Source organism: Camelina sativa, chromosome 1 (assembly GCF_000633955.1).
Source record: "Camelina sativa cultivar DH55 chromosome 1, Cs, whole genome shotgun sequence".
In the NCBI taxonomy this organism is placed as follows: domain Eukaryota; kingdom Viridiplantae; phylum Streptophyta; class Magnoliopsida; order Brassicales; family Brassicaceae; genus Camelina; species Camelina sativa.
In genome coordinates, this window is record NC_025685.1 from 23,039,168 (window position 1) to 23,050,440 (window position 11,273).

Consider the following 11,273-nt stretch of genomic DNA (forward strand, 5'->3'; position numbering starts at 1 on the left):
GTAGCTGATCATTTCCTCACTGCTTTCTTTTTGTGGTTGTGTAGCAAGTCTGGCCAAATCTCTGGGGATGTGTTGGTTTATAGGAATCCTGGATTACATTTTGGAGACATACATGTACTTAAGGCTACATATGTCAAGGCCTTAGAAGATTATGTTGGAAATTCCAAGTATGCTGTGTTCTTCCCGCAGAAAGGTCCAAGATCCTTGGGCGACGAGATTGCAGGTGGTGACTTTGATGGCGATATGTATTTTATATCCAGAAATCCCCAGGTACTCACTCTGCTATATCCGTCGTAATTTGAAAGTAAATTCTTTATTGCTGAGACCTGACATGTGGACTATAAATTCTTCTATTCAGCTACTTGAACACTTCAAGCCAAGTGAACCGTGGGTGAGTTCTTCTAAACCGAGTAAAATCTACTCTGGTAGAAAGCCAAGTGAACTTTCACAAGAAGAGTTGGAAGAAGAGCTTTTTAAATTGTTCTTAAATGCACGATTTTGTAAGAGGTACATAGTTTAATTATCGGCTTAGCTTACTTTCAAGCTCACGATAGCTCTTTTAGTTAATATATATGCTTTGTTTTCTCGGTTTACAGAGACGTTATAGGGATGGCTGCAGATAGCTGGCTAGCAATAATGGACGGCTTCCTCACCTTACGAGATGAGAGTGCGAAGGAAAAATATGAACGGAACAAGAATATGCTAAAGTTGATTGATATATATTATGATGCTCTTGATGCACCAAAAAAAGGTGCTAAGGTCGATCTCCCACCCAACCTACAGGTCGGCACCTTTCCACATTACATGGATCATAAAAAAAAGATAATCAAGTCCACTTCTATTCTTGGATTAATCTATGACACTGTAGAATACCACAATGCAGAGATACCCCTACCATCCAGTACGGATCTTCTTTTCCCTATCGATAATCAGAGTACACAAGAACTCATTATCTCGAATATGTAATAATTATGTCTTGACTCNGGATGGCTGCAGATAGCTGGCTAGCAATAATGGACGGCTTCCTCACCTTACGAGATGAGAGTGCGAAGGAAAAATATGAAAGGAACAAGAATATGCTAAAGTTGATTGATATATATTATGATGCTCTTGATGCACCAAAAAAAGGTGCTAAGGTCGATCTCCCACCCAACCTACAGGTCGGCACATTTCCACATTACATGGATCATAAAAAAAAGATAATCAAGTCCACTTCTATTCTTGGATTAATCTATGACACTGTAGAATACCACAATGCAGAGATACCCCTACCATCCAGTACGGATCTTCTTTTCCCTATCGATAATCAGAGTACACAAGAACTCATTATCTCGAATATGTAATAATTATGTCTTGACTCTGTTACAATTCAGAAATCAGTAAACTCACGTGTTTAGAAGATGAGCCGGTCCCTAAGTCTCACATGGAGAAATGTGGACGCTGGTACGAGAACTACAGAGCTGAGATGAGCCAGGCGATGATGGAAAAAGATGAAAATAAGAAGAAGAAACTAACCAGTGAAGTTAACCAAAGATACAAGCAGGTAAGCTTATCAATCCAATGCAAAGATCTGACCAATAGACTTAATGAATCACATTTTTTTGTTGATTAGTCCTGGGGAAGTCTGCAATCAACAAGAATCCATCTAATGCTTTATAAACACAACTCATTGGTTGAACGGTTTCTTCTCTCTGTATCAGGATTTCTATGGTGCTGCAGGGTTTGAAGACAGCAAGATAAGCCTGGAAGAACTCTATCCCCAATCCTTAGCACTTTAAAACATTGTTTACGACTACGCCATCAAAAAGAACGACGCTAGTTATTGTGGATTTGTTTGGAAGGTTGCAGGACCAGTCCTGTGCAGAATTTACCTGAAGAAAACGCAGGAGAAATCATTAGTGGCTTCAACATCTATGCTCAAAAAGCTTTTGGGTTGAACACACCTACTTGTCCTGTTTGTTGTCTTCGTGTCTCATAAGATGCGCATTAGGCAAGTATCTGACCTAAGTAGCCTAACTTGTAGGTCAAGCTATGTGGTGTAGTATCTGTGCTTTAGTTTTAATCTTAGATTTGTCCTGTAGTGTCAAATAAATTCCGTGTGTAAGTTTGCTTGTTAAATAAATTAAAAAAACCATGTTTAAATAAGATTAAGTTCATATTTAATTTCATTTAATTGTACGTGTCAACTTTAGAGCCATGTGGTGTACAGAGCTGTCTTCTTCAGTGTGACACCTCTATGCATCCTCAAGCTTCCATTTGGATTTTCCACAGCCTTCTTCCTTCCATTACTATATTTTTCAAGAAAAGTAAGGAAAGTTTCTTCTTTGTGATACGTGAAAAAAATTACCTTTTTCGTTTTTGTTTCTGGGATTGTGTTCATTGATCCTTTCAAGATGGAGAAAGTGACCAACTCGGATTTGAAATCCTCCGTCAATGGTGGCGTTGTTGATGTGTACGGAGAAGATTCAGCTACCATTGAGCACAACATAACTCCTTGGTCTCTCTCTGTTTCTAGGTAACAACATAACTTCTCCATGGTCACAAAATTTAAGTGTCTAAATTGTCAGTCTAGTTAGTAACTTCAGTTTCTTGTTTCAGTGGGTACTCGTTGCTGAGAGATCCTCGCTACAACAAAGGACTTGCTTTCACTGAGAAAGAGAGAGACACACATTACTTGCGTGGTCTTCTCCCTCCTGTTGTTCTTGATCAAAAGCTTCAGGTAGAACTTGGTGATTTGTTTATTTGGTATGGTTTCATTAATGGAGTTCAATCAAAACTTTTAGTTCCAATCATTTTTCGGGTTTTGAATTATTTAGGAGAAAAGGCTGATGAACAATATCCGACAATATCAGTTTCCATTACAAAAGTACATGGCCTTGACAGAACTTCAGGTAAAAAATCTTGTCTGTTTAATCTTCAAATTGTTGTGTTTAAATATCAGAGAAAGATGAATCTCTTCTTGGACTTGAAACAGGAAAGAAACGAGAGGCTGTTTTACAAGTTGTTGATAGATAATGTTGAGGAGCTTCTTCCTATTGTCTATACTCCAACTGTTGGTGAAGCTTGTCAGNATTTTCCACAGCCTTCTTCCTTCCATTACTATATTTTTCAAGAAAAGTAAGGAAAGTTTCTTCTTTGTGATACGTGAAAAAAATTACCTTTTTCGTTTTTGTTTCTGGGATTGTGTTCATTGATCCTTTCAAGATGGAGAAAGTGACCAACTCGGATTTGAAATCCTCCGTCAATGGTGGCGTTGTTGATGTGTACGGAGAAGATTCAGCTACCATTGAGCACAACATAACTCCTTGGTCTCTCTCTGTTTCTAGGTAACAACATAACTTCTCCATGGTCACAAAATTTAAGTGTCTAAATTGTCAGTCTAGTTAGTAACTTCAGTTTCTTGTTTCAGTGGGTACTCGTTGCTGAGAGATCCTCGCTACAACAAAGGACTTGCTTTCACTGAGAAAGAGAGAGACACACATTACTTGCGTGGTCTTCTCCCTCCTGTTGTTCTTGATCAAAAGCTTCAGGTAGAACTTGGTGATTTGTTTATTTGGTATGGTTTCATTAATGGAGTTCAATCAAAACTTTTAGTTCCAATCATTTTTCGGGTTTTGAATTATTTAGGAGAAAAGGCTGATGAACAATATCCGACAATATCAGTTTCCATTACAAAAGTACATGGCCTTGACAGAACTTCAGGTAAAAAATCTTGTCTGTTTAATCTTCAAATTGTTGTGTTTAAATATCAGAGAAAGATGAATCTCTTCTTGGACTTGAAACAGGAAAGAAACGAGAGGCTGTTTTACAAGTTGTTGATAGATAATGTTGAGGAGCTTCTTCCTATTGTCTATACTCCAACTGTTGGTGAAGCTTGTCAGAAATTTGGAAGTATTTTCAGGCGACCTCAGGGTTTATTCATCAGTTTAAAAGACAAGTACATATTGCTCGTAACTTGTATCTTATGATCTTCATTTTTTTTTCCCCACTTTTGGCTTTACTCATATGCTATACCATACCCTTTATATTCATACAGGGGAAAGATTCTAGATGTGTTAAAGAACTGGCCTGAAAGAAATATACAAGTTATCGTTGTTACCGACGGCGAAAGGATTTTGGGATTAGGAGATCTTGGATGTCAGGTATTCCTAGGATTTTGCTTCATTTCGGGTTTGATGTGATCTCAATGTGGCTTTGTTTTTTTGTTTGCCTTTGCATTGACGTTTACATTTAGTGTGTAATTTCTCCAAATGAACCCATAACCTCTACCATCTTAAAAAAAAATTAGTGATACGATTATTGGGTTTTGATATTCTATTAGAATTATATAATTAAGGTTTCATTCCTTTTTAATTTAGATTTAAGGTTTTATATAGTTTCCTTTTAATGGGAGAGATAGGTCGGTTTGTAAGGTTCTATATAAGAACCCTCTTATGCTAATGAGAATTGGAAGCTTCCAACAATTAAACTAATTCTCTAAAGAGAGTTGGGTTAAAGGGAAGTTAGCTTTCAATCTCTTTGTTCTTTAGTTTAAACAATGGGTGTGACAACTAGAGCTAAGGCTAAGGCTTTGGCTCATAACAACTTGTTTGATAAGTTTATATCTGAGTACCTGACCAGAGGTTGATTGACTTCAGGGGATGGGTATACCGGTTGGTAAATTGGCGTTATATTCAGCACTTGGAGGTGTTCGTCCTTCAGCGGTAATGGTTTGACTGTATTTAAAAAAATACTTCTAGAGTCAAGAACGTGAGACTAAATTGCTTTTGGCAGTGTTTACCTGTCACCATTGATGTGGGAACAAACAATGAGAAACTGTTGAATGATGAGTTCTACATAGGACTCAGACAAAAGAGAGCAACGGGACAGGTTTTTTTTTCTTTATTTCTTGCATCCTTTATTCTGTTAAGAAATTAAAGACATGATCATATGAACTTCCATGAGTGAATAGCTTTAAAACATCATTGCAGGAGTACAGCGAACTCTTGCATGAATTCATAAGTGCTGTGAAACAGAACTATGGCGAAAATGTTCTTATACAGGTATGAAACAATGAATCTTGCTTCTATAATACGAGGATTCGGTATATTATTGTGTAAGCTGTTTATATGCTTTGTTATCTTTCATCTGAGACAGTTTGAAGATTTTGCTAATCATAATGCCTTTGAGTTGCTTGCAAAATACCGCGACAGTCATCTAGTCTTCAATGATGATATACAGGTAAGAGTTTTAGAATTCATTTTCGTGTTTCTTGTTGTCTTCATAGTTTGAAAATTTATTCTTTGCCTTTCGATTTCAGGGCACAGCATCTGTTGTTTTAGCGGGATTAGTTTCTGCACAGAAGTTAACTAATAGTCCACTTGCGGAGCACACCTTCCTCTTTCTTGGTGCTGGTGAAGTAAGAGTCAATTTTTGGAATCACTGTCTGATCCTTTTAAGTCCACATATGCTGAATGTTTTCTTACGGCTTCTTGTTTGGTTGTTGCAGGCTGGAACTGGAATAGCAGAACTCATAGCTCTCTATATATCAAAACAGGTAATGAGTGTTGTTTGGAATTTGCGAGTTCTGAGGTGTTAGTTGCTTCATTTATTCATCCTTCTTCTGCAGATGAATGCTTCAGTGGAGGAAAGCCGCAAGAAAATCTGGCTTGTGGATTCCAAGGTAGAAACAATAAAAACTGTAGATACGACATTTCACTGGTACGACAAATTTATGCAGTTTTGGGTTCTCTGATAGGGATTGATTGTTAACTCCCGTAAAGATTCACTTCAAGACTTCAAGAAACCATGGGCTCATGAACATGAGCCAGTGAAAGACCTCTTAGGTGCTATAAAGGTTCGAAACGTCTTCCTATTAAGTGTCATAATCCTCTTGTATCTCAATCAGTGATGAGGTCGAGGGAAGTAGGGCTACTACCTATTCACATCTTTAAGTTATATGTCTTACCAGGCCATAAACCCGACTGTTCTAATTGGATCTGCTGGCATTGGACGGGCTTTTACAAAAGAAGTGATTGAAGCCATGTCCTCCACTAATGAGGTATATCTATTATTCCCTATCAAGTGATCATATTAATATTATTAAAACATCGTTTTGGCTAAAGAGGAAGAGAAACCAACAAAATGTTTCTTGCAGAGACCTCTGATAATGGCTCTCTCTAACCCGACAACACAATCAGAATGTACAGCTGAAGAAGCTTATACTTGGAGTAAGGTAAGTCTATTCACACCACACACCATTATTCCAGTATGTCTTCACCTCAGATGGATATTTAAGTTTTCTGATATTCTTCGAATGAAGGGTCATGCCATTTTCGCAAGTGGAAGTCCTTTTGATCCAGTTGAGTATGAAGGAAATGTGTTTGTATCTACACAGGTAATGATAGATAAACTCTCTTCTCTTCGTTCATTGGGGTTTACTGAACTTGGTTGGTAAAAAGCTCTCTGCATTTCCTTTCTTAAAATACAGGCAAACAATGCGTACATATTCCCGGGTCTCGGACTTGGTTTGGTTATCTCAGGAGCGATAAGGGTACATGACGATATGCTTCTTGCTGCTGGTAAGCATTTAAGAGACGTAAACTTAGTAAACATATCTCCCAGCTTTGTTGTTTATTAACATTATGGTGTGTTTCTGCGACATAGCTGAGGCATTAGCTGGACAAGTAAGCAAAGAGAACTATGATAAAGGAATGATATATCCTTCATTCTCTTCCATCCGGAAAATATCAGCTCATATTGCAGCCAATGTAGCAACTAAGGCATATGAACTAGGTCTGTCTCTTTCTGTCTTTCTCTCTCTTGTGTCAGCCTTATATTACGGTTTTGAGTACTTATGCGGTTATGGTGGAAATGTTGGTTTTGCAGGATTGGCGGGGCGGCTTCCACGGCCGAAAGATATTGTCAAGTGTGCAGAGAGTAGCATGTACAGCCCCACTTACCGTCTCTACCGTTGAAAGTTGAAAGTTGAATCTCAAGAGTCTACGTTGTGTGCTTCTCCTCCCTTTTTTCAGTTATTCCCAAGTTTTAATGTAATTTCCAGTGATAATTAGTATTTCAAGTTCAGAGTTCAAACACAAGCAAGATCTCATCTTAACTTTGTGACTTTGTAACTTTGAATGGTAAAATATCATTACTCACTCTTGTTTGTCAAACTATGACCTTATAACCGCAGCACTTGTTGAATACAAATGCAGCCTAGAAGCCTGGTATATATTCTCCTCAGTCTTCACAAGCTACTATGTGCTATGCGTATTGGTCATTACCATCCAGTTCCATAAGAGATGGTTTGGTTATTGGTTATCATATTTGACATAAAATTGTTGTCAAAATTGTTGTCTATAACTTTGTAAACACAAATGGAGATTCATTGACCAACTTATCAAACTAGACTAAATGGATGATATGACATAAAATTGTGACACATACATCTTCAATTTAAAATATTGATATTTCAGACGACTAGAAAACAAGGCAAGAATGAAAAATTAAATTGGATGGAACATTTGTAAGATACACAACAAACTAAAAAGATGAATGATCAAGAACCAAAAAATTACAGATATCAAGGTGATGAATTAAGATGGTAAGCAATATATTTCATCTCAAATGGCTAAGTAAAACCCAAAATAAAAAAAACAAACAGAAAGAGATCAATAAATAAAAATTTACTAAAGGGGGGAATTAACGCCTTTCTTCACCAATAAACATTTGAAGCCAACAAGAAAAAAAAAGAAAAAAGAAAAAATCAAATCTTCCCCTTCTTGAAAAAGAATCATCAGTTCACCCGCGAATTCCCGGGCAAAAAATGACTTTTTGAGCTTGCTTCTACTGTATAAATTACGGACCTCTTTTTTTAAACATCGAATTTTTTCGGTTGTCGCCAGTGAGCCAAATTTCTTCCCAAGGAGCTTAAGAATGAAGCTTTCTGAGGAGCTCCTTTCTTACCATACAAATGTTTGCCTCCTAAATCTGTCTTTGCTGGTCCCATATCCTTTCGTCTCTCAATCTGATATCACGTTACAAAGAATTACATATACACTTTGTCTAAAATAAACACAACATATTTAAAACAAGTGAAGTGAGACCAAAAAAAGACAAATGATTTACCTTGAATATCTTTCCATCTTTCAAATGGTAACGGATTCCAGACCAGTTTATGGATTGAGAAAAGTGAGAACGGAAAGCTGAGATCGGGTATAGGAAGTTGTCTACAAGCATTGCTACAAAAATCTGTACGTTTTCCCCCAATCAAAATGAAAATGTTAACTTCCATATCTATTCATCACCACAACTATTTCTATTTTCTAGTTATAATCTAAACCAATATTAGAAGATGAAAGTACTTACAAGTCCCCAGTTGTATGTTGCAAGAGAGAGACGAGGAGCCTCAGGGGATAACAGATTGCATAGTTGAACTTCTCGCCTTGTCAAATTCCACATTGAAAGAAGTTCAATGAAAGTGCAGACCGCCAACATTATAACAAGCAACATACCTACATAGAACCTCATCTTTTTAGGTCAGTATGCAGCATAAGAAAAAACAGACAATCCTATATTTCAATTTGAAGATGACAAATCACTATGCTTCCACATTGTATTACAATAGTTCAATAGCCCCCAACACACTAGCAATCATCGTGGCAATAGGACAATTATCTCTCATCTGAAACATATCCCACCTAAATAAGAGGAAACGTATGCTCACCACCAGATGCAAAGGATGTGTCTTCCAGTTGATAGCCCTTGATGTAGATTCTTAAAGCTGATGTGATGTGAACGACAGCCATAACATATGGTGCAATAAAACCCCATGAAAGATAGCAGTGGACAGCAAACAAAGCCTTGTTCATTATCCAGTTAACTTTGGATATGTAAGATTCTAGCACAAAGGTTTGCTTTCTCAGGTAGTTCCAGTACCTATAAATAAGAAAGAAAAAAATGGTTAAACATCTATATATTCAATACCTTTGGGTTCAAACAAGTAAATAAGCAAATGTACCGTGCAAAACTCAGATCGCTTGCAAGAGGATGAGGAAAAACAGCAACAGGAGGAGATGTAATGAGCCTCTTGTGAGCACCTGCAGTGAAAAGAAGAAACTGTCAACTAAACATACAATAGGCATATATCGTGCTTCAAAATGAAGGAAACTCAGAAGCAACGGTTACCTGCTAGAGAGGCAAGTGTCATATCATCTGAATATCCACCATCACGTAAGCCAGAGACAACACCGTATCGATCTTGTCTGAAATCATCGGCATGCATCTACAAGTAGTTGCAAACAATCACCAAAATTATATGTAGCAGAGAATATAAAAGAAACATTATGTATCATGTCATCTACATACCATCATACACCCTCCCCATAAAAAGAATGTTCTCCCGCCAGTCGCAAATCCCATTGAGCAAGGCTGTAAAGAGAAGATGCCAAATACTAGCTCAAATTACAAACACGAAGAATCTAAAAGCTTGATAAGGAAGCCAGTGATTATAGGCACTCTACCATGTGGTACTCATAGATGCAATAACTCCCAAGAGTTCCAGAAGGCAAGTCTAGAGGATACCCTGTTTGAATAAATATCTGCAAGAGATCACTATAAATGTTAAACAAATTCAAACAGAAGGAAGTACAAGGGCTGTTCTCATTAGCCATGTCTTCGATACATGTAAACAGAAACAAGAAAATTAAGCCAATTCATTCATGAATAATGTAGGTTGGGTACCACCTCTGGATTTTTCTCCATCTCAGTTGTGAGGGCCCCGACTGTTCCAGGATGCAGTCTAACATCGTCGTCCAGAAATAATACATATTTGCTGTCTTTGTGCATTTTCTCAACTCCAATCTTCAAGAAATACAAATAAATTCAGCTAAAGCCAATGAATAAACAACAAAAATGAAAAAACATCAAATTGGAAGATAGTTTCTCTTCTCATGGTTATAGCTAAGAACAGTCACAAAGGAGAGAGGGAATATATTAAGAGAGAGAAAACACAGGTGCAACCAATGAAAGCCATTCACCAAAAAATTCAATCTACACAAAAGATCATACATACCAACTGATTATGAATTTTCTGGCTGCAAGTTGTCGATAAACCAGCAACCACAACCTTAGCTTCAACATCATCCTGTGCACATTCGGTGAAGAAAGATGAGGAGTCGGTAGATACTTCAAGACAAATGAAGGCCGAACGAACTATAAATTGAACTTTTGTGGACAGTACTTGCATCGGTAGAAAAAAATTAAACAACCACAAAGATATGTTGAGACGTGTCTGCTGTACCTGATACATAGATAATAGACGGGAAACAGCGTGATATGCAGGGTCTTCCGTACTTTCTACAACAAAAAGGAATTCCAATGGCCCGCCATAGAGAGAAGTAATCTACACATATACATGGCTCAATTTTCAAAATTAAGTTTGGCACGAAAAGTAAGAAAACTCTGCCAAGAAAAGGAGACAATGATACTGCAACATGAGAGGCTGACCTGACTTCTCCAGTTGTGTAAATTGTGTTCTCCAAAACCTTTTAGAGGCATGACAACGGATACTCTGGGAAGTTTGGCCTGCCTAGAGTGCTCGAGTTCATTGATATCTTGATAAAGAAAGGCCAAGCTATTGCCCGCTTTCATGCTGTTTTTAATTCTCTTAACCTCTCGGTTCCTTACACAAGTAGAACACACACATTTTCAGAAAACATAACTCAGATTGCACCATCAAAATCAGGCTTTTTAAAATGGTAAAGGACACTACCTGACATATTCAGCCAAAAACCAGCCGATAGCAAGGAGTAAGCATATTGTACACCCCTGAGGCACACAAAAAGGAAAAATTAAGAAACAGCAAACACAAGAAAATTCTTATCCTGATGATAAAAATCCCCAATCAAACACGTTAAGCCAAAACTGATGATCTGAACCTTTCATTTCCTCCTTGACGAAAAAAAACCATGTTTGATTCATCAATAAAGGCTAAAAAATTTCTTCTTTTCTACGCTTCATAATGGTTACTTAATAAAAAACCATTACTTTTCAAACCTCTAGTAAACAAAACGTAGCTTAATAAATCCCAAAATCCATAATTGTTTTCTCCAACATTGGAAGAGAAAAAAAGGACCAAACTTTCGATCTGAACCAACATAAAAGATGAACAAGTGAATTGGGTTTTTTTGGGATTCCAAAGCAAAATTCAAAATTGTGAAAGAGAAGAAAAAAGGAGAAAACTTTCTTTCGATCTGAAGCAACGGAAAAAAAAAAAAAAAGGGAAAGAGAGG

General features: G+C 37.2%; 2 protein-coding genes and 1 pseudogene across 4 annotated transcripts; 2 read left to right on the plus strand and 1 right to left on the minus strand.

The window, feature by feature from the left end:
- Positions 1-2,168, plus strand: part of LOC104702413 — a 7,083-nt pseudogene extending 4,915 nt beyond the window's left edge.
- On the plus strand, positions 2,267-7,170 carry LOC104702396 (NADP-dependent malic enzyme 1). 3 transcript variants are annotated; one of them, XM_019229357.1, is made up of 20 exons: positions 2,267-2,515; positions 2,599-2,719; positions 2,817-2,891; positions 2,975-3,056; positions 3,868-3,937; positions 4,037-4,142; positions 4,638-4,703; positions 4,774-4,869; positions 4,971-5,042; positions 5,137-5,220; positions 5,300-5,398; positions 5,489-5,536; positions 5,609-5,662; positions 5,738-5,836; positions 5,951-6,040; positions 6,137-6,214; positions 6,302-6,376; positions 6,470-6,560; positions 6,646-6,774; positions 6,868-7,154. In XM_019229357.1, exons 1-20 carry the CDS (start codon positions 2,394-2,396, stop codon positions 6,954-6,956), a joined length of 1,746 nt encoding a protein of 581 aa, XP_019084902.1. In that variant the 5' UTR covers positions 2,267-2,393; the 3' UTR covers positions 6,957-7,154. The 3 variants fall into 3 exon arrangements, with proteins under 3 accessions (XP_019084902.1, XP_010416563.1, XP_010416557.1); XM_010418261.1 differs by lacking the exon at positions 2,975-3,056 and having other exon boundaries at positions 3,786-3,937; XM_010418255.2 differs by lacking the exons at positions 2,267-2,515; positions 2,599-2,719; positions 2,817-2,891; positions 2,975-3,056 and adding exons at positions 3,095-3,326; positions 3,410-3,530; positions 3,628-3,702 and having other exon boundaries at positions 3,786-3,937; positions 6,868-7,170.
- On the minus strand, positions 7,505-10,845 carry LOC104711120. The gene is made up of 13 exons (XM_019229361.1): positions 10,754-10,845; positions 10,489-10,663; positions 10,283-10,384; positions 10,055-10,126; positions 9,727-9,843; positions 9,504-9,581; positions 9,349-9,411; positions 9,169-9,265; positions 9,002-9,080; positions 8,708-8,919; positions 8,350-8,495; positions 8,110-8,232; positions 7,505-8,008 (listed from the first exon to the last, which is right to left on the minus strand). Exons 2-13 carry the CDS (start codon positions 10,630-10,632, stop codon positions 7,856-7,858), a joined length of 1,386 nt encoding a protein of 461 aa, XP_019084906.1. The 5' UTR covers positions 10,633-10,663; positions 10,754-10,845; the 3' UTR covers positions 7,505-7,855.

What these genes read in the sequence shown, in the direction of transcription:
- LOC104702396 (XM_019229357.1), top strand. Translation starts at nt 2,394, where the DNA reads ATGGAGAAAGTGACCAACTCGGATTTGAAATCCTCCGTCAATGGTGGC. An exon ending in TGGCCTTGACAGAACTTCAG is followed by an intron (nt 2,892 to 2,974) that starts GTAAAAAATCTT and finishes GACTTGAAACAG; the next exon opens with GAAAGAAACGAGAGGCTGTT. An exon ending in AACTAAGGCATATGAACTAG is followed by an intron (nt 6,775 to 6,867) that starts GTCTGTCTCTTT and finishes TTGGTTTTGCAG; the next exon opens with GATTGGCGGGGCGGCTTCCA.
- LOC104711120 (XM_019229361.1), bottom strand. Translation starts at nt 10,632, where the DNA reads ATGAAAGCGGGCAATAGCTTGGCCTTTCTTTATCAAGATATCAATGAA. An exon ending in GTCTATTATCTATGTATCAG is followed by an intron (nt 10,127 to 10,282) that starts GTACAGCAGACA and finishes GAATGTGCACAG; the next exon opens with GATGATGTTGAAGCTAAGGT. An exon ending in TATGGGGAGGGTGTATGATG is followed by an intron (nt 9,266 to 9,348) that starts GTATGTAGATGA and finishes AACTACTTGTAG; the next exon opens with ATGCATGCCGATGATTTCAG.